Here is a 26,366-nt window from a genome sequence, read left to right as displayed (position 1 = left end):
TCCAACGAGCCCGAGGCAGAGGAGCCGCTCGGCCGTGCATCCCTGACTGACGGAGCGGGCTGTAGGGCCGGCAGAGGAGCGGACACAGTTTGTGCGTTCCCTTTGCCAGCCCAGGGAGACAGGGAAAACAGTTCCTTTTTCCCCCCCCATTTTACTTTCTTTTTTTCTTTTTTTTTTTTTTCCCTTTATATATATATATATATATATATGTATGTATGTATTATTATTTTTTTTTCCCCCAGGCTCTGCTAAGTCTATAAAACCAGTTGTGTGGCCCTAACCTCCGTGGCCTTATATCTCCCATGTTGCCAGGCCAGCTCCGGGCAGTCTATCTTTACACAATATACAGTAGACTTCACAAAACAGCACAATGGGGGAGGCAGGGAGGTGAGCATGTTAGAGGCGTGCATATTAAAGAGACCGAGGCAAAGGCAGTCGGGGGGTGTGGGGTGAGGGGGGGGGATAGAAAAAAAAGGGAGAGGCAGTTTGGGAGGAGGGGGGGAGGGGGGGGGGGGGGGGGGAGGTTGTCCTTTCCCTCCTCACCCCCCTTTCCTCTTTTTTTAGGGCCATTCAATCGGTTTCTGGGAGGCAGCACATCTCGGAGTCAGGGAGCAGTGTCCTTTGCGTTTTGTTACGGCTGTCACTCGCTCTCATTGTTAGGCATGTTCTACATGTTGTATCCCATATGGCCAGCTGGGCCGGGGGACCCCTCACAAAACCCAAATTGTGCCCAGCTTTCAAAACCAGCATTGTTGTCTGTGAAAGGAAGGCGAATTAAAAATTCGTGCTATATCTATTCTGGAAAGGGGGGAAAAAAAAAAAAAAGAGAGAGAGAGAGAGAGAAAGAAAGAAAAAAAGAAGAAACCCTCTCGCCTTCTCTCCCTCTCTCCCTCTCTCTTTGAAGAACAACAGAGCCCTCCTTTTCTCCCCGACCCGCTGACAAGTTGGGCTCATGGCGCAGGAAATCGCCCCCACCCCAGCGCATCTCCCGGCCCGCACCTCCCGGCGGCCGCGGCCCGGCCGAGAACAAGGGCGCATTCACCCCCTGTAATGTTATGCAGCGCCGCACTGACCAATTTCTGTTCTTTTTCCAGAGAACTGTCTCTTGTTGTGGCTCCTCGTTGTGCGAGGCAGGCGATTAGGGAGAGAAAAGAGAGAAAGAAAAAGGGAGAAGTAAAAGGATAGAACAAAAAGAGAGGGAGAGAGAAGGAAAAGAAAGGAAGAAAGAGAGAGAGAAAGGGAGGGAGAGAAAGATGGAAGGAAGGAAGGAAGGAAGGAAGGAAGGAAGGAAGGAAGGAAGGAAGGAAGGAAGGAAGGAAGGAAGGAAGGAAGGAAGGAAGGAAGGAAGGAAGGAAGGAAGGAAGGAAGGAAGGAAGGAAGGAAGGAAGGAAGGAAGGAAGGAAGGAAGGAAGGAAGGAAGGAAGGAAGGAAGGAAGGAAGGAAGAAACTGGGGGGGTGAGAAAGAAGGAAGGAACGAAAGATAGTGAAAAAGTATAAAAAGAAAGAGAGAAGAGAGAGAGAGAGAGAGAAAGAAAGAGAGAAGAGAGAAAGAGAAGAGAGAAAGAGAGAAAGAGAGAAAGAGAGAAAGAGAGAAAGAGAGAAAGAGAGAGAAAGAAAGAAGAAAGAAAGAAAGAAAGAAAGAAAGAAAGAAAGAAAGAAAGAAAGAAAGAAAGAAAGAAAGAAAGAAAGAAAGAAAGAAAGAAAGAAAGAGAGAAAGAGGAGAGAGAGAGAAAGAGAGAAAGAAAGAGAAACCCTCTCATCCTTGACATTTCTCCCACCCCACGGAGGAGGGGGGAGGCTGTGGGTCTGAGGCGGTGTGGGAACAGGAAGAGAACCTCACCTGTGCTCCCTCCGGCTCCCAACCCCGACCCTGCCCCGCCCGGCCTTCCCCAGCCCCTCGAGGGGCAGGAACTGTTTAGGCGAATCAGATAACCCGATAATGAGCTGGAAGCCCCGCTAAGCCCTGGAAATAACTTACTTTCGTCACCTATTGACTGTTTGGCTTAGTTTGGAACCGGTGTGGATTTTTCGGGTCTTTTTTCAAGAGAGCCGGTCAATGAAAAGCTAAGCCAATATTTACCAAGTATAAGAGCAATTCTCGGCGGTGTTTATTAAGGGGCCGGTAGGGAAGGGCTGCGGGGGACACGCGGGGCCGCTCCCCCCCCCCTCCGCGCCCCGTGCTCTGCGGTGACGGCGGCCCCGATAGCGCCGTACGAGGAATACCAGGAAATGGGCACTTGTGGCTTCGGGAGAGCGGCACTCTGCCAGCATCAGTGCTTCACGGTTCTTCATCCTCGCATCGCATCTACTCTCCGAGCCCGCTCCCCCGAATCTCCGCTTTCTTTCCGAGAAGGAAACGATTTCGGGGTCTATTCTTTCTGCTGTGATTTATGATTCTGATGGTTTTTCTTTTGCTCCATGCGCTGCTGGACCGCTGGGAGGCAGCAGAGCCCCGCGCAGGGCGCAGAGCAGCCCCGCAGAGCTGCCCGGGGATGCGGCGCGGAGCCCCGCGGGGAGCCGGGGAGGTGGGCGCCCACCCCGAGCCCCGACGGGGCGGCCGCACGGCGGCGCTGCGGGACAAGGGACGGCCGGGGGTGGGGAGGCCGGGCTGCTATCATCGCACCCAGGGCCCCAACCAAGTTGGCCTTGAGCGTATCCAGGGATTGAGCATCAGGCGCTTCACCTGCCCGGTGAAGTGCCGGGCAGTGCCAGGGCCTCACCGCCCTTAATACTGAAAGGATAAACACCCGCGTTTTCAAGTCCTAAGTGGGGTTGGGTGCTCGGCATTCACCTCTGGTTTGTGTAATTATGAGCACCAATCGAGCCAGAAGAACGAAGGAACCGGTAGTAGTGAGGAGCACCGCGCAGTGCCAGCATCCCGGAGCGGGCATGTTTTCCTCCCAGCCCTCCTCCTCTTCTCACCCCTCAGCGAACCACAGGTCAGAGCGCTGCTGGAAATGCAGATGGCTACAAGTTCACACACAGCAAGGTGCTTCGGCAGCTCAGCCTAGCAGGTAGGTGCTCGAAGACTTCACTTCTGTTGGTTTTTGTTTGCTGTTGATGGTGGTGGGGTTTTGTTTTGTTTTGTTTTTGTCTTTTTGTTTTGTTTTGAACGGTCCAACTCAGAGCTGCTTCAGGAAAAAACAAACAAACAGAAGCTGCTGGATCCCCATGCTGTGCCTACAGCACTCCTTCCACCAGCAGCAGCCAGTGTCCCTTGTAGTGCCAGAGCCACTGCTGAGCTCGTGATGCTCAGCTGTGCCTCCTCTCTCTCCTCTGTCCCATTTGTTTTGTTGCTCTGGCTAAAACACAGTCTCAATGTGAGCAAGTCAGTGCTCACATTTTTATCCCAAAGAAGAGGCCAGTCTATGTTTTTGTTTCAGCCTCTGTCATTTAGAGGTATCAGAGCAGCTGGGACAGCTCTGTAACCAGCTCTGGAAGGATAAATGAAATTCTGAGCAAATGCCAGCTCTCACTGCAGAGAGCAGAGCTGTGTGCTCAATCCCTGCAGCTCCAGCAGGAAATGCTCCAGGACAGACCACCCTGTGCTTATTTCCCCCCAGGTGCGGCATAGCTACATCTTGCATTTCCTTTGCTCTAAGAGGCTTTTGTTCAGCAGATTCACTACTCAGTGTAGCACCAAGCACTTGGATTCAGCATCCTCTGCCTCAAAAATTGGATGGCCGCATACAATGGACCCACCTTGTACAGCCTATGCTGAGGCTTTGCAGCTGATGCAGCAGTTGCCACCCACCTGGGGTGACATGGCAGCACCTGCTATCCTGCTGCTCAGAGTTCACCTATCTCCCACCAGGGGAACTTGAGCTCCAGCACCCTGACACATCTCTGCCATGCAAGCCCACATTCCCCTCATTTCCCTGGCTGGGACAGGTTGGCACCAGACACAAAATCTAAAACCTTTTCCACGGATCAAGATGAAGGTCTGAGAGAATCAACATGCAGTTCCATCTGGGCACCGCAGGTACACGCTTGCATGTGAATTGGATAATAAATTGTTTTAAAATGTTTCAATAGGCAAAAGAAATAATGTACAATGTGAGTTACCACTTCTCCATTTTAACATTTAACATGTTTTCTTCTTTTGCACAAATAAGGTTTGAACAGTTAGAGGTAACCAGGATGTATGCAACGGCTCTTCATTCCACATACGCATTAAGGATTTAACTGCTGGAAACCCTCTCCGTGCTGCTGATAAAAAACCATTCCAGATGAGATGTGCAAGTTGGAGAGCTCAGAGGAACCTGCTTGGAATTGCTGCAGGTTGACTTAGCAAACATCAGCATCCCTCAATTCTGCATAGAGATCTGCTGTATTTCATGGGGTCTAGCACCACTTCAGAAAGAAAGCCATCCACCAGGAAAACTGCAAGTGAAGCTGCTTAGAATAAGTCATGTAAGGTCATATTATCACCTTCATGGCTTGGTCTGGTCAGTCAGTCTGAACTGTTTCAACTATTTAAGGAAAACAAAACAAAGCAACACACACACACAAAAGAAGTCAGTTATAAATATGGTATGGATGTTCTGATTTATTTGTTTATTTTAGTGCCAAGAACACAAAGCAATCACGTAGCAGCCTGTAACCCTAAAAAAAAAACAATAATAAAACCAATTCAGGCATTCAAAGATGCCAAATCCTTCTTCGACCACGTGAAGAAAAAAATTCATCATCATCTGTTGTCTATGACTGTTAAATAAATATGCAAAGAAGAATAAAATAAACCCCTTCTCCAGTCAAGGAGCTTCACAGCTAGTTTCTTAATAAGGACTTTGTCCCACTCTCTAGTTGAACATGCCCCACAAAAGCCTGAGGGCCACCAACTCCATCAAAGCAAACCAAATGAACCAAACCAGCCAACTAACCAACAATGCCACCAAAACAGCCAACTCACTAATCAACCAAACCAGCCTACCAGTGAATTAACCAACCAACCAAATCTGCCAACCAAACAGCCAACCAACCAACCAACCATGCATTCAAACCAGCCAACCCAACAACCAACCAAACCAGCCAACCAATCAACCAACCAATTAAACCAGCCAACTAACCAACCAAACCAGCCAACCATCCAAGCAACCAATCATGCAACTGAACCAACCAACCCACCAACCAACAAACCAGACAACCAACCAACCAACCAAACCAGATAACCAGTCAACTAGCCAACCAGACAACTAGCCAACCAACAGACTAATCAGCCAAGCAAGCAACCAGCCATATAACTAACCAATCAACCAGCCAGCCAAGTCAGTCAACCAAACTTGCCAAACTACCAGTCAATCAGCCAAACCAACTTACTCACCAACCAACCAACCAAACCAGGCAACCAACAACCAACTAGACAAATTACCACCCAACCAGCCAACCAACCAACCAATCAGCCAAAGGGCATGCTTTGCTGCTCAAGATCTGCTCAAATAATGGAATCTTAGTGTACTTTTGATAATAAATATGGCCTCAGCTTTCCCAGGGCCATCCTTGGGCTCCACACAGTGCAGTCTTGATGCTCTCCTACACCATGGAAGATTTGCTTTTCTCCTCTTCATCTTTGATTTCTGCATCTATAATTGCTCAAGCAGTCCATAAAGTGCAATCCATGACACAGTCTTCCCTCCACAGACTCAGTGCAACCTCAACACAAGCTGAAATATGCTTACTTGAGGAAATATGGCATGAATCAGCCAGAAATGTGTACTTTCAAATAAAAATGCAGTAAAGCATCTTGTGTTTTTCTCAAGGTACTTTCACATAAGTCAGCTATAGTGGTGATAATTTAGGTCAAAAGGATTCCATGATCTCCTTGACAGGATTGGGTATGGATCAGCTCATGGATTATCCTAGAAAATCCATTTACACAGTATAAAGGACCAATGTTTTGGGATGTGGCTGCTACTGTCACCTTGCCCTGCAATGCTAAGTGCATGCTCCCGTGTGGGAGGTGGAAAAGGCATCCTCAGGCTTCAATGGACTGAGGAAATAAAGGGCAGAAGGATGTGTTTGTGTTCATTGCCATCCATCCCACCTTCCCTCACAGATCCTTTGCCCCACAGATGACAGATGGAGTTGGAACACTGAAAGCAGTTTTGCCTTTTGGCAACCTGGGACACTTAGGATTTCCCTTTCCTACTTTTCCAGTCTTCTGGAAGCAAGCATTTCTGTGTTTGCAGCTTGCATTACAGTGTAACCTGATTCAGCCTAACTTGGTCTAATTTGGCAGGAGCCCAGTCAGAATCTGGTCTGTCCAAACAAATCAGTGCAACAAATTAGTAGTAAGTTATTGATTGCCAGCTTGTAAATGTTCACAAAATCATGATCTTATTGCCTTCACTGTCAGCAAAAAATGTTCAAGTGGGGCACAGAGAAGGAAATGAATATGGCCGAGCCATACCATCTCTTCAATGAAAAGCACACAAACATTAAGCTCCATCCATGCTGACATGATCCATCTCCTGCTGGTCCCAAGCCCAACAAAATCTGAAGACACTGATAAAGTACGTTAAGGAAGGCTTCTGTCTTTGAAAGACCTAGAAATTAAACCCAAAATACGTGGTGCATGCAGGGGGAGCTGAGAGTTTTCTAGGCACCTCAGCATCAATAAATCAAATCACACATTCTAAACCATTTGGCTTAATTTGTTGTCAGCTGTTTTAATGCTGGCATTATACATACATACATACATACATACACACATATATAAAGAACAACAAAACAGAACCCTAAATTGGCCTAGGCTTTCCATTTGGCTAAAACCATAATGCAAGTGTTTAAGTGGGAAGCTTGGAGTAACTGCTGTTAAACTCTATCCCCCCCTTCATCTCCAATGTAAAACTGAAGCTTGGCAGACAACAAGAGAAAACTATTTTTCCATAACCAGTCCATTTTGATTGGCTTAAGCTAAAATCCGAGGGCTGCCTTTTCATTTACAGGCATGCTTTGTATCTAGGTTAAGGACTTTAAAGTATGCTAAGGATAGGCTTTTGTTCTCCACCTCCTTGCTGTTCCCTCCTGGTTACTGCGGAGGTCAGCTCCTCCATTAGAGCCTGTGGGGTGTGACACTTGCTTCAGCACAGAGCAAGCTGCCACAGATGCACTCCCTCCTTCACAAATCCCCACAGGTCACAGCTCCCAGGGGCTCTCAGACAACTTTCTGTATAATTCATGATCGCTTCCTGAGGTAAATAATGCATTCTGCGCCTCCGGTTATTGTGCTCCTTCAAAGGCCCAGTCAAATAAAAGTTTGTTGTTTATCTTACTTTAAGAATGACTGTTTGCCCATCTCCCCTGATGTACCTTTATCTTGTTTCTGACTCCCACAATAGCGAGAAGTCACTGCCAGGTAACCCCTTCCATTTCAGCCCTCTGAAAAAAAAAATAATAATGGCATGCTGCCTTCAATTCCATGGGTAAAGTGCCCTGACCCCCCTTGTGTCTCTGAGACTTACGCTGGGCTGTATCCACCTTTTTACCCCTTCAGTCACCACACACAGCAGCCGGGACTCATTATTTGCCAAGCAGACACCATCAAATGGATCCTGTAGGGTTTGGGATGGATGCCACTAGTCACCTGGTCCCCATTTAGCTATGTTCACCGAGAAAGGCTTTGGTATGGTCCAGAAACTGAAGCAAGAATAAGAGTTAATCTTTAGTATGAGAGGGGATGGCCTTACGTTGTGCCAGGGGAGGTACAGGTTGGCTGTTAGGAACAATTCCTTCTCCCAGAGAGAGGTAAGGCAGTGGCACAGCTGCACAGGGAGTGGTGGGGTCACTGTCCATGGAGGTATCCCAAAGCCATGGAGCTGTGGTACTGAGGGATGTGATCTAGAGCAGTCATGGGCATGGGATGATGGTTGGACTGGATGATCTTAGTGACCTTTCCAACCTTAATGATTCTACCATTCAAATGGATCTTCATGTGTATTTGAGACAAAGGCTTTGGCAGTGAGGAGGGCCTCGTTCTCAGTGGCATCACAAAAGGTGATGGCAAAAATGTTTGGTCTCCATGTTGCCCTCTGGGCAGCCTCTGGCTGCACCACGTTGGTGCAGAAAGTGACACCCACCAAACTTCATAGAACAGTTTGAGTTGGAAGGAACACTTAAAGCCCACCCAGTCCAACCCTCTGTGCTGTACAGGGCCACCCACAGCTCCATCAGTGCTCAGAGCCTCGTCCAGCCTGACGTTGGCTGTCTGCAGGGATGGGACACCACCACTTCTCTGGGCAACCTATGCCAAAACTTCCTACCATTATCATAAAAAATGTTTTCTTCCTATCCCATCTAAACCCCTCCCCCCCCCTTTTTAGTTTGAAACCATTTCCCCTTGTCCTACCACAGCAGACCCTGCTAAAGAATCTGTCCCCTTCTTTCCTAGACCTCCCCTTTAGGTACTGATCTCAGGAGATTCCATCCCAGCCCCAGAGGAGTGGAAACCTTCATCCTTCCTCCTCCTGCCATAGGCTGTGGGGATCTCCCACATGACCCATGCAAACAGTAATTACACTCGTAAAGATTCAGTTCCTACCCTCTACAGCTTGATTTTAAAGGCAAACAGCAGCTTTCCTAATTTTCATCAATTATTCATGGGCCACTTAAGATAGCCATCAAATATATAATCAAATTAAATTAACATATCTTGAGTTTTGTAACCCAAGATTTCCTGTTTCGGCCCACAGGACGCCTGCTTCTGTTTGGGTTGCCACTTAATCACTGCTTAATATTTGTTTTGGCTTCATTGTGTGTAAGGAGAGATTTATACCGTTCCATCTGGCTGCAGCACGCTAGTCATCAGAGGATAAAAGCTGCCCTTAACTCCTGCACGGGCTGTAACACCATGTAACACCACACTGCAATTGGGAATAACACCACACTGTTATTGGGATATAACACTGGAGTAGAGTAACTTGACCTGCCTTTGCTTTTATCCACCTCATCTGTCCTTCCCAAACAGGCTATGTGAGCATCTTCCCCATGCCCCATTCCCCATTCCTTCTTCTCCCAGCTCCTTACGTTCCCACACAAAGAAAGCTGTCATGTGATGGTTTCATCTGAGTTTATTTAGGATGCAAAAGCATTTTCTGGCCTCGATGTAGACAAGGGTCCCATCACGTGAGGTGCAAACTCAGTGCTGAGGCTGCTGTCTCAGACCACAGAGGTTGGCACCCACTGGAATCAATGGGGAGCCTCACACTGACTTCACCAATCAAGTCAGAATCGCTCCTTCCCTCAGTCCAGCAAGGCAGACGTGTTGGCTTTCCATGCAGAAACATTCCTGGAAAGTCTCTTCTCTGCAGTGCTCCTGCACAGCTCCTTCCAGCCAGCGTCATGCTACAGGGAAGGAAAGAAAAAAAAGCTCCATTAAGAGTGTTATTTTAAAGAAGGGAAAGCAGATAGCATCAGGAGACAATCGGCAGAGCTGGGTAACAGCTGAGCAGGAGAAGCTGTTTTACTTCTTGAGTGGCATTTGAGGCACAATGGTTTACATTTTAGATAATTCAGTGTATCAACCGTGCAACAAAAGTAATTCAATGATACCATTTTCAGCCTTTGAGCAGAATGGATCTTAATTGCCAAAGAGACATTTTCCTTCATATCTCTGGATCTGTGCTTCACGATTTTTGTACTCTGAGCCTCAGAAAATTGCATCTCTCTCCTGATTAAGTGCTTAATTGTGGTCAGCGCTTTTCAAAGTATTTTCAGCAGTTAGCTTAAGTTCCACTTCAGACACGCGCCGTTATCGACTTCTTTATCAACTCACACCGTTTCCCCACATCAAATGCTTTCTGAAGCACCTCAGTGGGCCCAGATCCCCTCCTGTTTTGTGGGAGCTCTGAGCAGAGTCGGGCCATTCTCTGCCCACACCTCCTGCTTCATAGCTCACAGAATGGTTGGGTTGGAAGGAACCTCAAAGCCCCCCCAACCCCAACCCCTGCCATGGGCTGGCTGCCCCCCACCAGCTCAGGCTGCCCAGGGCCCATCCAATCTGGCCTTGGGCACCTCCAAGGAAGGGGAACCCACAGCTCTCTGGTTGGCTCCCACTGGACAGGAGCACCTTCCCCATCCCTTTGGATGTGCTGTCCAAAAGGAATTTGGCTACAATTTAAAATCAGGAATTACGTGCCAAAATATACACCCCAATGCACTGCCCACTGATGGGTTGTGCCAGTATTGCTCCAACATCATTGGACAAAATCACTGCGGGTTCTGATGAGGATGCATGCTTTAATCCATGCCACTTTCAAGACCATGTGTACATGAGGATGGAGGGCTCCAATGTCCAGCTTTACAGCACTAGGAAATTAAACACAGTGTCAGAAGCCTTGCTATTGTCACATTTGAAAACTTGTACTGCACTATAACTATTGAGTGAAGATTGCCATCAGGGGGTCAAACTCTGACATGGTTTCCAGTGCTGTAGCTTTCATAGCTGTGAAATAAACAACACATTGGCTGGAACACAGCAGACCTTAAGAACAGAGAGAGCATCACAGCAAGGATTAGAAATGCTTAGATCTGGGCAAGCATTATGAAACATACAATCATAGACTCAGAGAACATCAGTGCTGGAAAAGAACACTAGGATCATCCAGTCCAACCCCAGCCCACCCCACTGTGCCCTCTGCCCACGTCCCTCAGTGCCACATCCCTACGACTCTGGGGCATCTCCATGGACGGTGACCCCACCACTCCTGTGCAGCTGTGCCACTGCCTCACCGCTCTTTGGGAGAGAGAACTGTTCCTAACAGCCAACCTGAACCTCCCCTGGTACAATGTGAGGCCATCCCCTATCTTCCTGTTGCTGTTATCACCTCATCACAACCTCCTTTCAGGTCATTGCAAAGAGAAGTAAAGTCTCCCCTGAGCCTCCTCTTTGGCCCAGCTCCTTACCTCGGGCATCTGCGTGATCACAACTGAGATGTAAGAGGGAATCCACACCCGTCCCCACCACTCAAACGAAATTGTCCAGGCACAGGAGTTGCCTGATCTGGTGTGCCACAGTGTCTGAGACCATGCTCTACCAGGAGCCCCTGCTCCAGAGCAGGATCCATCCCAGCTCTGGGCACATGTCTGACGAAGACACCAGCAGCTCCTAGATAATATTTTCATTTTGTCATACATGAGAAAAGATAATTACTTTCAGGGTTTAAGAACTGGATGTGTTGATCCAAGTGTAATCTGTGTTTTAGCATTTGATTATTACATTAGAAATACAAATGTCAATGGGCTCTAGTAACCCAAGCTATCCAAAGAAGAAAGACGTGTTATTTAAGTTAGAGGACAGTGGGAAGAGAAGAAGCCAATGAGGGACTTGTAACTTTTATCAATTAAAAAATATTACATCAGAAAAGCATTTCTGGAGCCAAGAGTTTTCATTTTCTTTAAACGCTTTCTTTCCTTTGTTCCATCCAGAACAAGGAAGGCAAGGAGGAGGATGCTTGTAAGCACGTGAGTGAAAAACATACAACCACTTCCAGCCATGCCAGTTGCACAGAAGGGTCTGCAGCTCTTCAAGGCAGAAAAAATATAAAGAGCTGAGTTTCATATCAGGAATCCAGTAGCTGAGGACTTGGGAAAATATGGCATTAATATCAGTTAGCAATAATGGATAAGCATACTTTGTTACAGCAGAATCCCAATGAATGCAAATGGAGGTGGAGGTCTGAGTGACATTCCCTGTGGGCTCAGGGCCTGAAAGATGATTTTGTCTTCCCTTCCCTTAGTTGGGCTGGCAATTTGCTTATCAAAGCCTTCCCTAATGAATCCGCCATGCGGATCATCTCCTTTGCGCTCCAGCCCAACTCAATGCAAAGCGATGTGAAGCAGAACCAGAGGCCACAGCAGAGCAAAGCACATCTATTTACTCATCTCTAGATGCAGTGCAGATCCCTGCTCTGAACTTCTTGCTGAAACATCTAACACAAACCGAGAGCCAAGACTGTGCATAATAGTTAATAACACGAGTGTGCGCCAAGAATTGATTCAGAATCGTTATTTGTTGAACAAGCTATTGCCTTGATTTCTTAGCAAAGTTCAAGTTTGCAGCTGGTTGATTTGTCCTGCTAGCATTCCTGAAGCACTGCCGTTGTATGAAATATTATTAAATTGCTGTTCAAAGTTTGTGCGCCTCATTTCAATTGATGACAGCAAAATAAGGAAATAAAGGGAGGGGGAGGCAGGGGAACCCTGTGAAGGTTTGTTTTTTTTCTTTTTTTTTCTTCCTCCTTTTCAATAAAGTGTCAACTCCACTATATAGATGTCAACTCCATTACTGTAGTGCTCCTTCTGTAACCTCACCACAGAACTATCTGCTAATAAAACAAGTTTCTCAAAGGAAGCACCAAGGGCAAGTGCACCCATTGTAGCCTTCAATTCGCTTAAGGGAACACATGTTCATCCCCATAGGCACCTATGCCATTTCCACTATTCCATTTTTCCTGGTTGTCTTGGCATCTACTTGTTATCCCACAGAGCCTGCAGTGCCACAGACATCACTGGAGAAGGCAAGAGGTGGGGATGAAGAGCGACACTCGGTGCGCTGGAGGCACCACTGGGATGGCACCATGGGGACCACAGGGAGCACCTCATGGAATCACAGAATCACTGAACTGAACACTGAGTTGGAATGGACCCCTGAAAGCCATCTGGTCCACCCCCCTGCAGTGCCCAGGGACACCCACAGCTCCATCAGTGCTCAGAGCCCCATCCAGACTGACCTTGGCTGTCTGCTGGTATGGGGCACCACCACCTCTCTGGGCAGCCTGTGCCACTACCTCACTGCTCTTAGCATGCCATGGAATCCCCAAGGTGAAGCCAAGCCCCTAGCCAACTCCTCTCTCAAATGCAGAAAGGCTATAAATCCTTTTTCTATATATATATTTATATATTTATTTTAAACCAGAATTTCCATTCTAGGTTCAAATCCTCACCCATCCCTATGCAGTACCAGTGGGGGAAAGATCACCATCACTGGCTCAGGTTTGTCAGTCAGCTGTATGCAACAATATAAAAACAAAGATGAGTATGTATTTAAAAAAGAATAAAGCAAGCCATTCCAGAATGGGAGTTGTTTAGATAATTGATTTCCCTTGGACTCACAAGCATTAAATAACACACTCTGAGCTGCATCTCCCAGATAACCTTTTCCTTCAAATCGCTCTTCCTAAGGACTGGCCTTTGACAGAGGCATCTCGCAAAGTGCAAATCCAGCAAGCTTTAAGCCAGCTTGTAGGTAAGACCTTTCCGAGAGAACACCACTATGATTCCTCAAGCAATTATTTTTTCTTGGTATCCTTCGTATAGAGAGAGCTAATTAACTGCCTGCCAGGTTCTGTGGATTCACAGTGAAAAATGAAGTAGTACAAATGTCATAATTAATTAGCGGTTTAATGCTAGAATGAACACAGCAAAGGTGCTATAAATATTCAGGCAACGGGACCTCTAAACCAGCACGTGCTTGTGGCACAAACCTGTCTTTTGGGACCCTGGACCAACCCCCATATCTGCACCCAACAGTCCCAGCCAAGAGCCCAAGCACTGCTTGCCCAGCACGGGGCGTGCGTGAGCCTTGCTCCCATGGAGCTCCTCCTCTCCCCTGCTGGACGCCCCCTGCTCGGCTCAGCCTCCTGGAGCGAGGGCTTCCAGTAACTATGGTTACTTCTAATTGTGCAGGGAAAATTATTCCGACTTCAAAGGTAATGGAGAGGATCCTTCAGGAAGTCAACACTGTCATTTCCTCCTGCTGCATCTACCCCTAACCCAAGGAGTCACCTTGACCGCACGCTGACTTCAGGATGCCAACAAAGGAAACCAAGGGATGTCATCAAATGAGTATCAAGGTCTTTCCCCCCTCTTCTTTTTTCCCCCCCCCTTTCCAAAGAGAGCCCACGTGATGCTAGATGCCAATCTGCAGTTCTGTCTGCAGGGAGTGGTGGGGTCACCATCCCTGGAGGTGTCCCAGAGCCGTGGGGATGTGGCACTAAGGGATGTCAGTGGGCACAGTGGGTGTGGGATGGGGTTGGACTGGATGATCTTAGGGGTCTTCTCCACCTTCATGTTTCTATGATTCTATGGTTCTAAACCAACCAGGAAAGAAAGTTAGCAGGGAGGTGCTAAGCCAGAAGCCACGCATGTGGGGTTACAACACTGCAAGCATCCAGCCTGGTCCCGAGGGGTTCTGCTAAGCACAGAACCAGCTCCAGCTGGAACCACGGCAACCCACCTTAATGCGATCAGCATCCCTCCTCCGTGCTCGCATCCCTTGCCAACCCGCAGCCCGTTTCCAGCGGGCTTCGGAGCTGTCCAGCACCTTCCCCAGCGATGCAGCAGAAAATCAGAAAGTTTTATTTTCGGCCACCCTCCAAATGAACAGATAAACAGCTTGGCAAACGGCTCCAGGAGCGGGTTATTGCCATGGGGTGCAAGAGGAATGCAGCACCCAGGGTGGGCGTGCAGCCAGAGGTGGGCATGCAGCCCATTGCGAGGATGAGGGGGGCACAGAGAAGGCCCCACTGCTGCAAACTGCTCTGAAAACAACACGCCAACAGAATGCACAGCTCAGCACGCACAGCTCTTGGGGAAGGATTTGAGAAGTCCAATACGTTCGGCTTTTGTTCCAAGCGGGGACACGTGCAACACCTACAGTCACTACAGCAGAAAGTAATTATCGAGTGGTAATTGACATCAAGTGAAGGCAGGCAGCTGGGGGGGGAGGGTTGGGGAAGGAGGGGTTAGGGGTGAGTGGTGAGACCAGGACCCCACCGTATAACTCTGCTGTTGACTTTATCTCCTTATAAGCAACCTCCCCCAAATACAAAAACCATCTCCACTGCAGGAAGCAGGCACCCAGCCCGTTAATTGCTGCATGTAATTAATTCCCAAGGGCCTGGTTTCTCCCGGACACGGTGGGCAGTGGGAGCAACACATGCAGCTGGAGATGTACAGACATCACTCCTTCCCTCTGAACGGGGGAGAAGAGCCACCACACCTGGGGTTCATAGGGAAATGATGTCAGAGCAACCTGGAAACCTCGGGTTCCTTTTTTAATCAAACGATGTCTTTAGAAAGCAATGCTTTAAGCCTCCATTCCTGACCCCCTTTTTAATCTCTGCAAATCATTGGTAGGAGGCGAATGGAGGCAATCTGCCATCAGCCCGAATGCAGCGCCGTACGTAACTCAGCAATGGGCAGCTATGGCTGATGAGTTGGAGGAAACTACAGCTTGTAGGCGAGCGGACGCAGCAATAAATTAGCATTTATACAGGGTTATTGTAACGTGGCCCCCCAAAATCAGCTCTGAGCATTGTGTCAATTGTGTCTCGCCAAAGTCAGTATCTTCACTGTAACAGGCACAGACTAAAACAGCAAGACCAACTGAGCGGTGGAAATGAGCACCGTCCACCCCAAATACGCCATCATTATCAGAAAGATAACCTGAGCTCTGAAATAACACCTGCACTTTGCAGTGATAAATAGTGGTGACCTCCTGCGCTGTGCGTGTCAGTGGGGAGCTTCGGAAATAACCCCCAAATTAAAACCCCATCATCGGACTTCTCGGTGGGCTCTTCTCTATCACTGCCTGCCTTATCACACTTCCTTTTTTAATGCCTTTTTAACATCTCCCTTTGGAATTACTTGGCAGGAATTCTGCAGCTCAATCAGCCCACGCTATGGGAGGGCAGGGTCCAGTTTTGCTTCCCACTTCCAGGTTTGGGGCAATTCAGTTAGAAAATCAGTCGCACACACTCTAAAGCAGTGGAACATTTTTTTTCCCATTAGAAAATTCCAACTCACCATAGTAAGGAAACAAAGGCACGTGTTGGGTTGCTGCAAAGAGTAAAGCAGCAAAGGGATAAAGCACCTCAATACTGCATTCCAACCCAGACCTGCTGCTTCATACCATCCTTGCCAACATGCTTTCTTTCAGTAAAGTCGAGCTTAGGAAATGATGGAAGAGATCATCACAATGCTGTGGGGTTGGCCTATATAGATATATATTTATCAATACTCATTGATATATAGAAGAATTGCATGTGGGAGCAGCATACGGGCTGTGTTACTCCTGGCTGCATTCATTCTTTGGGGCTCAGGGCTGTGGGGAGCACTCTGCATTCTGGCAGCAGGGCTGTGGGATGGCCCCACGCTGTCCCCGACAGGCATCCTTAGGGCAGGTCCCTGTAGGACATCCTTAGGGCAGGAGGGTTTGGACCCTGCGGCTCTCCAGTCCTCTCCATACTTGGGCAGTGGGGCTGAGGATGTGGAGAGGGAAGGAATGCCCGAGAAAAAGAATAAATGGGAGCACCAGGAATTCTGCTTAAAGTCTGGAAAATTCACAAATGAACCAAGTTTTGTAGGTAAACTCGGCAGGGATAAAGAGTTTAGGACAGATGAACCAGGAAGAGAAGTAATACACCCACATCCCCCTCTGTGCTGAACTACTGCGGGGCTTTGAGGATGGAGGATCAGAAAAGGGGAGACAGAGGAGACGGGATGTGGGGAGAGGATGAGATGGGATGAGAAGGGAAAGGGAATAGGGAAGTGGAAAGTGAAAGGAAAAAGGAAAAAGAAAAGAGGGGTGGGGGGCGAGGGGTTAGGGAAAAGATGGGGAAGTGTAAGAGAAACGTGAAGGGGAAGAGAAGGGAAGGGTCCCACGGCCCCCAGGCCATCCTGCAGTGCGGGAGCAGCCTACAGCACCCTGCACCGGCCACCTGAGCGCTCGTCGAGGGGCAGCGTACGGCTACGCTATGCCCGATGGCCTGTCCTCTCCGAGGGAAGGGGCGGCAGCGGCGTGGGCGCACGCCGAGAGCTCAGCCCGTACTCGCGGCAGCGGCCGTCCCGTCGGGTTGCCCGGAGCGGTGAGCAGAGCCCGGTCGCAGTTCCCCGGACGGCTCTGCAGCCCCAGCCCAGCGGCAGCCCCGAATGGATATAATCGCAGAACGAACGAAATCCCAAATCCCCGACCGTCCGTCGCCCTTCCAAACTCCCCCCGGCCAGGCCCGGACCCCAGGAAGCGGCGACCCCCGGGCCCCATCCCCGCCGCGCCCAAGCCGGGAGCGGCGCGGCTTTCGGGACAGGCGTTCGCCGTCAGGGCCGCGCCGTCGGGTCGCGGGTACTTACGGGCGAGGGCCGCGGACGAGCTGCTGCGGCCGTGCCCCGGGGCGGCCGGGCTTAAGAGCCCGACGGCGGCCGCGGGACAATGCCGGGAGGAGGGGGCCGGGGCCGGGCGGCGGCGGGAGGCGGGGGCGCTCCCCGGCGGCGGGGAGGGGACGGGGCCGCCCGCCGTCGCTGTCCCCCTCCGGGCCGTCGCTCCGCCCCTCGGTGTCTGGCGTAAAGCTGGCGCCGGGCTAAAAGAAACGGCGAGCTACGAGCGCCCAGGGGCTGGTAGCCGCCAGCGCACGGCTCGCCGGTGGCGGCGGGAGCGGAGGGCCCGGCCCGCCCCGCCATGTCGCTGAGCCCCAAGCACACGACGCCCTTCTCCGTCACCGACATCCTCAGCCCCATGGAGGAGAGCTACAAGAAGTTCGGCGGCATGGACGGGGCGGCCGGGCTGGGGCCCTACAGGCAGCCCGCGGTGCCCGGCGCCGCCGCAGCCGCCGTCCCGCAGCACGTCGTGGCGGGCCCCGCCGGGGCGGCCGCCTACCACATGCCGCACGGCGTCTCCCAGTTCCCGCACGGCGCCGTCGGGGGGTATTGCGGCGGCGGGCTGGGCAACGTGGGCGAGCTGCCAGCCTACCCCGACGGCATGAGGAGCGGCGCGGCGGCGGGCGGCGGCTGGTACGGGGCCGGCGGAGACCCGCGTTACCCCGGCAGTAAGTGCGGGCGCGGGGCGGCGGGCGGCGGGAGGGGGGCGGCCGCGCTCCGACGGGGCGGCCCCGGCTCTGAGCCGCGCGTCCCGCTCAGTCTCCAGGTTCGTGGGCCCGGCGGCGGGGATGAACGTGGCCGGGATGGGCGGCCTGAGCGGCCTCGGCGAGGGAGCCAAGGGCATCGTGCCGCTGCACGCGGCCCCGCGGAGGAAGAGGAGAGTGCTCTTCTCGCAGGCGCAGGTCTACGAGTTGGAGCGGCGCTTCAAGCAGCAGAAGTACCTGTCGGCGCCGGAGCGGGAGCACCTGGCCAGCCTCATCCACCTCACGCCCACCCAGGTGAAGATCTGGTTCCAGAACCACCGCTACAAGATGAAGCGGCAGGCCAAGGACAAGGCGGCCGCCCAGCAGCTGCACCCCGACGGCTCCGGCGGCCTCTGCCAGCAGCCCTCGCCCCGCCGCGTCGCCGTGCCAGTGCTGGTGAAGGACGGCAAGCCCTGCCCGCCGCCGGGCAGCGGCACCCCGGCCCCCGGGCAGCCCGCGGCCTCCAGCGGCCCCGGGGGCTCGCTGCCCACTTCCCACCCGCACCCCGGCTCGCTGGGGCAGGCGGCGGACCTGGAGGAGCTGGCGCCCAGCCCGCCGCCGCTGCACGGCCAGGTGCCCCCCCTGGCTCCCATGGACTCGGCCGGCGTCGATTACAACGGCGGCATGGTCAGCCCCAACCTGCTCTACGGCAGGACGTGGTAATCCGACGGGGCGGGCGGCTCGGGATGTCCGCTCCCAGCCCGGCCCCGCCGTCCCGCGGAGCCCGAGAGCCGCCGTGCGCGTACCTTGGCGGCCCCGCTGAGCGCGAACAATAAACCTTCTGAAGTGCAACTTAGCCCGGCAGAATTAATTTTACAAGGGTGCCCCCGAAGTGCGATTTCATTATCGGTTGATTGGAGGGAAATTGAGTTGTAAGCGGAGGTCGAGGAGGCGGCGAGCGGTGCGGGCGGGAGCGGCCGCTGCCTTCCGCAGGACGGGGAGCGCCGGCAGCGCCGAGAGGACGCGGAGCGTTTCCGAAGGAGCTCGTCGGCTTCGAAGCTCGCATTCCAGGGGGAGGGAAAAAAAAGAGTCGCGTTCGTTGTTGTGAATTACGGCTTACGAAATTAACGTTCGCGCACGGACAGAAAAGCCCCCCGACGGCAGCGGGCAGCTCCGGCCGGGCCGCCTCGGGGTTGCGAACGGCGGGCGGGCGGGGAGCGCCGCGGTGCCGGTGTGCGCGCACCTTCCTTTCTCGTGTTCACGTTTTCTTTCTTTTGGTTTAGCTTCCCTTTATTTTTATTCCTTTTCCCCTTTATTTTCGTTCTTTTCCCCCCCTTTTTTTTTGTGTTTTATTTTTTCGTTTTCTCTTTATAGTTCTTGGGTTGTTTTTCTTTTCCTTCCCGATTTCTATTCTTTCTTTTCTTTCTTTTTATTTATTTATTATTTATTCCCCCCCCCCCCCCTTTTTTTTTTTCTTTTTTTCCTTTTTTATCCCCTTTCCCCTTTTTCTACAATAAAGACAAACGTTGTTCTCAACCTTTTTGCTTGCTTCCTTCCCATTCCGTGCCCTCGGCCGCCACCTCCCTCCCTCAAAGCTGGGCTGGGATTTCATTCTGTGATGCTGCCTGGGGTTGTTCTGTTGTTGAAACGGTTTTTGGGGCTCCCCCTCCCCTGCACCGTGCAGGAGCGAAGGGGATGCTGTGCCCACGCAGACAGCCACACAGCTCTGCCCGGCTCCGAGGGGAACACAGGCTTTGAGAAGCACAGCTGCCAGCCTGGGGGCAAAGGGCTGCACAGGGGGATGCTGCTCCCAAAGGACTCCCTTTCACCCTAAGCTTTCTCCCCTTACCCCAGAAAGAAGTGAGGCATAAGGGCATGCCTGCACTCGGTGTTCAAACCCGGGAGCACCGTCGGCAGGATAAGCAGGAGCTCCCTCCCACCAGCCTCCCTCCCAGCACTGCACTTGCATGAAGAGTCAATACTTGCTGGTTGTGTTCTGCTCAAAAAAGATTACTTTTGGAGACCAATGTGTTTTTATAGAAGGGGGAGAAGGGTGCTGGGGAGCACCGACAGCGCTTCCCAGCTCCAGGTAGGACAGCAATTGCATTGCAGTGAAGGATATTACAGCACTCCCCGTCACTTGAAAATAAAGAAGCCGGTTTCACCCTCTAAGGTTGCAGGGCTCAAGGTCCCGCTGCTGGCAATTAAGGTGCAGGGCCTAAAAAGAGGGGTGCTGCAAAAACACTCCCAGGCGATGGCTGAAGCAATGCTGGCTCTCATAGCTGTGCGTGCAAACCTTAAGAACACGAGCAAGAGGTGCTACAGCAGCATTAACAGTGCTGCTTTTACCTGCGTGCTCCCCAGCAGCAGAAACACGCTCCGTTTTTGGTTAAACAAAGGTTTGAATTGCCGTGGTTTGAGGCCATGTGGAATTACTGTGCTGCAAGTAATTAATATCAAACGTGTGCACACAAATACAGAGGGCAGAAATAAAGCAGAGGGCAGCGCTCCGAATTTCAAAAGCCACTTTATAAAGCAAATAAAAATATTTACTGATTTGGTACACTCACATGGAAAAAATCCCCTAAAAAGAGTACTAAAAATGAATGGAAACTCCATACAGGGCAGCTATTTTAAATTACATATCAGAACAGACAGATAAACCTTCCGTGCTTGTTTTGTGTTGCAAAAACCAAGTCAAAGAACAGGCAACAAGCTGTAGAAGTGGGAACATTTTGCTTTAAAGTCCAAAAAATATCCTGTTTTCCCCTCTGAGAAATCCAAAGCAGCATCAGAACAGTGTTGCTGGCCGCATCCTTAACCCCTGTGCTCTCCATGCTGCCCGCTGCGTCCTCTCTGAGTTCATCACATCTGATTTCTATGCATTCTTTACAACTCCGTGTCTGTTTTCAGGCTCTTGTGTGTGTGAAGTAGAGGATGGCTGAGGCTCGCATTGACAGGGCGGTGCGGCACAGCTTGGGGATGCCATGAGGACAAAACAGCTCTCCCAGCATGGCCCAAAGGTTTGTAGATGGAGGTGCCTCGTGGGCCGCAGTGACAAAACATAATCGGCTCGGTAAGAAATGGACACATTTAAAAGAAGCAGAGTTTAAAAACTACAGGGAGGTTTCTGAGCCATTTCTTTCCCCCCCCCCACCCCCAACACCCCTCCCCCAGTATAATAAAAACAAAACCAAAACCCAGTCGTTTTCAGCGCTTGGGAGAGCAGAGTTAATTCCAGCTGTATCTTCCCGAGGGCGGGGGCAGCAGGTAGGGCCTCCCGGGGCCGTATGCCTACAAACAAACAAAAGCGAGCATTTATTTTTTGGATTAACAGCACAGCAAACAAGTTAGCGGGGCTCCAGGCGCCCTACAGCAATGAAACAATGCATCTTCAGCACAGAAAGGTACCGCGCCGCAGCCGCTCTCAGCAGAGCTTCGGCCTCCACACGGTACCCATGCCCCAGCAGAAGCAATGCTGCTCAATAAACGGCTCCTTTTCTGGTGGAGCTGTTTGCACGCTGAAGCTAAAAGAGTCAGATGTTGGTACCGAGGGACAATTGAAAGCAAAACATGAAAACATTTGGTTTTGTGACAGAAGCGTTTTTTCTGCACTCGTTTGCTTTTAATCGCCGGCAAAATATCCCGACGTCTCACGCAGACTCGGCGCAAACGAAGACATTTTTGGCTCTGAGATGGAGCCTTCTATACACTACGTAAGGGGGGAAAAAATAGATGGTTAAAGTGTCCTTGAAGCATTTCAAACTGACGCGCCGCAGGGCCCGCAAAGTTCATTCTGTTGGCAGCCACGGGGTTGTTGTTGGCTTTTCCTGGGGGAGGGAATGGGGAGCAGGGGGTGATGAAGCGGCTTCGTTTTGTTCTTTAAAAGAGAAAACCATCTTTACCCTATGGGAGATAGCAGCATGAAAAGGCAGAGGGTTTTGGCTCCACGTGTTTATGGCAGGCGAGCAAAAAGGCTTTGACAGAAAACATTTTTTTTTACACCCTGTTTTTAAGCGGGATCTGAAGAGAGATGTGCAGAATGTGCTGCTTTAGGGAGATCTTGGGCTTGTTTTTTAATCGCAGTCGATGCGAAACCCACCAATTCAACAAGCTAAGTTGCCTGCAACCCCTGAGAAATCCTTCCAGTTGCACAAAGAGCAGAGAGCTCTGCCTGTCTGTGCGTCCAAGTGAGGTTCAGGAGGGCTCTTAACAGCTACACAAGGCATTTATCTGGACGTTCGGTTACGTATTAGTGCAGCCTAAATTCAGGATGTCAAACAGCTCCACGACACGAGCGCATTTATGCTTTATTTCTCTGTGCCAGCTCCGAGGCACAGGGAACGTGCACCACCCCCGAGCAGCCCCTATCCATGGCAGCTGCATTAATTTTGTAAGCACTTTGCAGCAGCGTGTTTATTAACCTCTTCACGCCATGTTCTGGATGCTGTAAAAAAAGAATTCAGAGGTGAAAGGGACCAAAGATGATTATTTATGCTGCTCTGTGTCACCGCTTCCACTTGAATCCCTTTTCAGGGCTTTAAAGCTTTGAGATGTGCAGGCAGCAATGCTAGATTCAATTATTGGTTTCGCATCCTAAACCTTTTCAGGTAGAGGCTAATTTTATTTCACTGCCATCAGCCCCAAGGAAATAATTACATCTGAAAGTTCATTCAAAAATAACATTAAAAAGACCCAAACAAACAACAAAAATGAAAGGCATGGCTGCCATCCTGCCTCCTGTTTCGCCACTGGGACAGCAGGCAGCTATAGAGCTGCAGAGATTGTATGCCACTGCACATGTAGATGTCCACAGTGTTCTGAGATCTCAGTTCCAACCTTCCAAACAGGCACTGATCCCCATTCCTCCCTGCACCCACACTGCTCTAAAACAATTCCTGTCCACTTCTGTGCTGCTTGGCAGCAACTGTTATTCATGAAGACTTAAGGTTGGGAATAAACTAGTGAAGCACTGACTTCTTTCACAAAAATGCCAGGATTCAGCTCCTAGCTAGAACACCATTTCCCCACTGGGGCTAATGTGAGATCCGTGCTGCCTAATTTTGCTTACAGTCAAAACTGTGCTGGAAGGATTAGCACTGGCCATGCATCCTCTGCATTCTCAAAGCCAGAGCACACGGTATACTTGCCTCTCTTTTCCTCAGTTCCCTGATGCAATACTAAACACTACAGCTGAATGAGCTGGAGACAGTTTTTCCTCCAGCCTTAAAGCCTCCTCTGCACTAAAAATGCTTCAGGGTAGGAGATGAGGGTGCGGGGGGGAGGGGTGGTGTGGACAGAAGGGAGATCTCACCGCTGCAAACAAGGGTTCAGCCAAACATGAGTTGAAGAGTTGGGAGCAGTGGGGCAGGCTGCTCGTTGGCTATAGATCTTTTCAGCAGCAAGATGTAATCCTGCAGCCCAGGGACAATGCTGAGAACGGTATTAGTGGCTCGCAGACTGTTTCTGCTGGGCTCCAGTCCTGACAAGCTGAACCGGCGACAGAAGCACAAGGCACTCTGCAAAAAGCTTCCCCAGCAAAGGCCAAAGGCTCTTCTGTTACAAACTGGATTTGACAGTACATGTCTTTATTGTATTAACTGCTTTAGAAAACTCAGAGCTAACAATGTCACAGTGCAAAGTGGTTGTGATGGATTCTGCTACCCAGTCGGAATAGAAAAGAAAAATATGAAGTGGACAAAGAACCAGAAGTGGCAAAAAAATGTAAGACTTTCAAGTACGTTATGTGACATTGCGTGTTAAATGGATCGTGCTTGCAGCCCCTGCTGCGTAAGCAAAGGAGACTGGGATGTTATTTAACACATTGCAGGACAGAATTCAGACCTAAGACCTTCACTACTGGAAGCACAAGGGGAACAGCCCTAGGAATCAAACATCAAATCTGACGCCGTGTCACGCTGTGCAACAAATGATTGCATGCTGGGATGGTCATGAGGAGAACTAAGAGCAAAAAAGAATGTCCAGACTGAGATTTTACAGGGAATACACACACACAAATACCATGTAGGCAAAACAACCTGCTGCTTTCAGGCCTTCCTGTTTTGTTGCTTTTCCATGAACCATGTTTGCTTGCTTTCGTTTAGCCACACAAACTTATTTCCAGGTGGACATTCACAGATGCTTATTATTCTGATTACTGGAGTCTGACGTTTAAATAGATACAGCCAGTAAGCACGTGAGGGGGTGAAAAAGAGAAGTCAAACAGCAAGGAGACATCCTTCTATCTCCAAAGCACATAGATTTCATACATTTCCTTACAGAAGGGGAAGGCTCTGGTTGAAACACTCGCTTCCAGATTCTATTTTCTCAAGCTGCAAGAGGTGTGTGACTTGGTAAGACACTTGATCTGCTTTTAATGAAACGCAGCAGCTGCACAGTGATGGCATGGGCCTCGTGCCACAAGCACACACAGAGGGGCTGGGCAGGGTGGTGAGCCTTCTTTGTCAGTGTTTGCACTGGTGGCACAGCCATGGGACTAAAAGCAGCAGGGAAGGCCCACCCAACCCCCTGCAGCCACACACCGAGAAGATGTACAGACAGCATTTTCATACCTGCCTTCCCCGGTCCATCCGATCCTCAGGTCTCTGTGGGTAATTCATGGGCCCACCCAGCCCCTGGTACTGGCCCGGTGGGTACTGACTTTGGGCTGGCAGCATGCGGTTCCAGGCGAGCAGCGGGGCAGCCCCAGCAGATCTGCAATAAAGAATAAAGCATGACCTTAAGAGTTCAGCGCTGCAAAACCGCACATTGCTGTGCTGTAGTTTGATACGTGCTACCATTTGCCTCACAGTTGGAAGCTACAGACCCACGCACTACCTGCCATCAGCGGCAAACTCCAAACTTCACAAACCAGAAACTTCAAAATATTCCTTGAAAGGATTCTGCCCAGATTTTATTCTAGGAGCAAATCTGCCAATTCATCCACTGCGATCCTGAACATCGATTAAAACCCAGATATCACCAAGCTAGCTAAACGCAACGCACCGTCCAATGAGTAAACATGTGCAATATGGAAGAATGAGGCTTTCTTTTCTAAATGTCCAGACTCTTTCTGGGAGTCCATTCTTTCTAGTTAATTGCAGGTTGCAAATGAATTCTTACTGCGAGTATTCTGAATCTAGGGTAGGGGCCTTGGCTGCTTTTTCCCATCCATTATTCTGCTCAATATGTCAGAAGGTCTGATCGGGAAGAAACCTTTTCAAGTTCTATTGATGCCGTTTTCAATTGACCACGGTGACCTAGCAACATAAGCACTAATTGGCATGGACTGACTGACATTTGGTGTACAGTTTATATGGGAACGCAAATTCAACATCCATTATAGCCCAGTTTGCTATCCAAGATTACTAACAGCAAGAAATGTTTTAATTGCCTTCAAGTACCTATTCTAACATTACAATTATAAAGCAACAGGTATAATACATCCAATCATTGTCTGATTAAAAATATTTAGAGAAATGATACAGCCATGATATATAGTCTTCAGAGCTAAACACTGGTAAGGGTACAACTGCTCACAGAATTCACAGCAGTTACCTTTTGCTGTGCAATATGTTGTTGTCATGAGAAAATGTCGGCTAGCTGAGACAGTTAATCTTTTATGACCCATATTCAAGAGGGCCAGTTGAACACAGAAACAGGAGCACAGCCAGCATAAGTACCACATTTCACATTTACCTGTGGCACTTCTTAACTGAGTTCCTGTGTGTATCTTCAAAGAGTCTTCCCCTAGGATTGCTGGGAGTACTTTGGTGGGATTTTGGCTTTGGCCAAACAATCTGATGCGGGGGCACAATCTGATACACGCTGTCAAACACACACAGCTTAATGAGGTGGTGTGACTTCAGGAAAGAGGCTGACCCGAATAGGAGGATGCTCTGATGGGAGCAGAGCTCTACCATGGGAGGCAAACGCTGCTTTGAGTAAGTGGGGAGAACTGGAGAACAATTTCACCTTCTGGAGCAGAGGCAAAGTTTCAGTTGGCCTAAAATCTCTTATCAGCTCCCAAAATGAAACAAATAATACCTGATTGGTTTTATCTGATAAATACGCAACAGGTAAACATGACGTGCAATAAATATACCAAAAAGGAACATGCACGAAAGCTAAATGGCAATAGGCAGCTTTATTTTTAGCTTCAGAGATGCCTAGAAAACGCACAGTGTTATCTGAAGTATTCAGTAGGAAGAGCAATATCATCTTCTGAGTTTACAGCACATTATACTTTCTAAACTAAACACTCAAAAATCAGTATTGTGCCAAGGATGCTCCTTTTGATTAAGGGTTTTGAATACTAACTTCATTTTGTTATTATTCTTAGAAGACAGCAGGCTCTTTGGGAAGAACACACTGTTCTGCCTTATGGAAAATCCATTGGATTACCCACATAACCCCAGTTCTAGAGCTTATCAGTCATTCAGTTTCTACAGCTTTGTCAATGTCCTTGTGAGAAATACCCTCTGCCCTGAGGATTACAGGTCAAAAGTTGTATTATATACCTGGAACAGGAAA

At 49.8% G+C, this 26,366-nt stretch overlaps 2 protein-coding genes across 2 annotated transcripts in view; one reads left to right on the top strand and one right to left on the bottom strand.

Moving 5' to 3' along the window:
• Positions 1 to 17,452: 17,452 nt before the first annotated feature.
• On the top strand, positions 17,453 to 18,557 carry NKX2-4 (NK2 homeobox 4). Its single transcript, XM_072333100.1, has 2 exons — positions 17,453 to 17,819; positions 17,911 to 18,557. The coding sequence occupies exons 1-2, from the start codon at positions 17,453 to 17,455 to the stop codon at positions 18,555 to 18,557; spliced, it is 1,014 nt and encodes a 337-aa protein (XP_072189201.1).
• Positions 18,558 to 20,342: 1,785 nt separating this feature from the next.
• Positions 20,343 to 26,366, bottom strand: part of XRN2 (5'-3' exoribonuclease 2) — a 40,380-nt gene continuing 34,356 nt past the window's right edge. The window contains exons 29-30 of the mRNA XM_072331609.1: positions 24,407 to 24,548; positions 20,343 to 21,128 (exon numbers count right to left, since the gene is read on the bottom strand). Coding sequence (XP_072187710.1) covers positions 21,066 to 21,128; positions 24,407 to 24,548 — 205 coding nt within the window. The 3' untranslated portion in view covers positions 20,343 to 21,065. The remainder of the gene's footprint in view (positions 21,129 to 24,406; positions 24,549 to 26,366) is intronic.

This window comes from Excalfactoria chinensis, chromosome 3 (assembly GCF_039878825.1).
Source record: "Excalfactoria chinensis isolate bCotChi1 chromosome 3, bCotChi1.hap2, whole genome shotgun sequence".
Classification (NCBI taxonomy): domain Eukaryota; kingdom Metazoa; phylum Chordata; class Aves; order Galliformes; family Phasianidae; genus Excalfactoria; species Excalfactoria chinensis.
This window is presented reverse-complemented; position numbering and strand designations above follow the sequence as displayed.

Excerpts from the sequence above, each read along its gene's own strand:
- NKX2-4 (XM_072333100.1), top strand. The coding sequence starts at position 17,453 with ATGTCGCTGAGCCCCAAGCACACGACGCCCTTCTCCGTCACCGACATC. Across the intron at positions 17,820-17,910 it reads AGACCCGCGTTACCCCGGCA|TCTCCAGGTTCGTGGGCCCG; the intron begins GTAAGTGCGGGC and ends CGTCCCGCTCAG.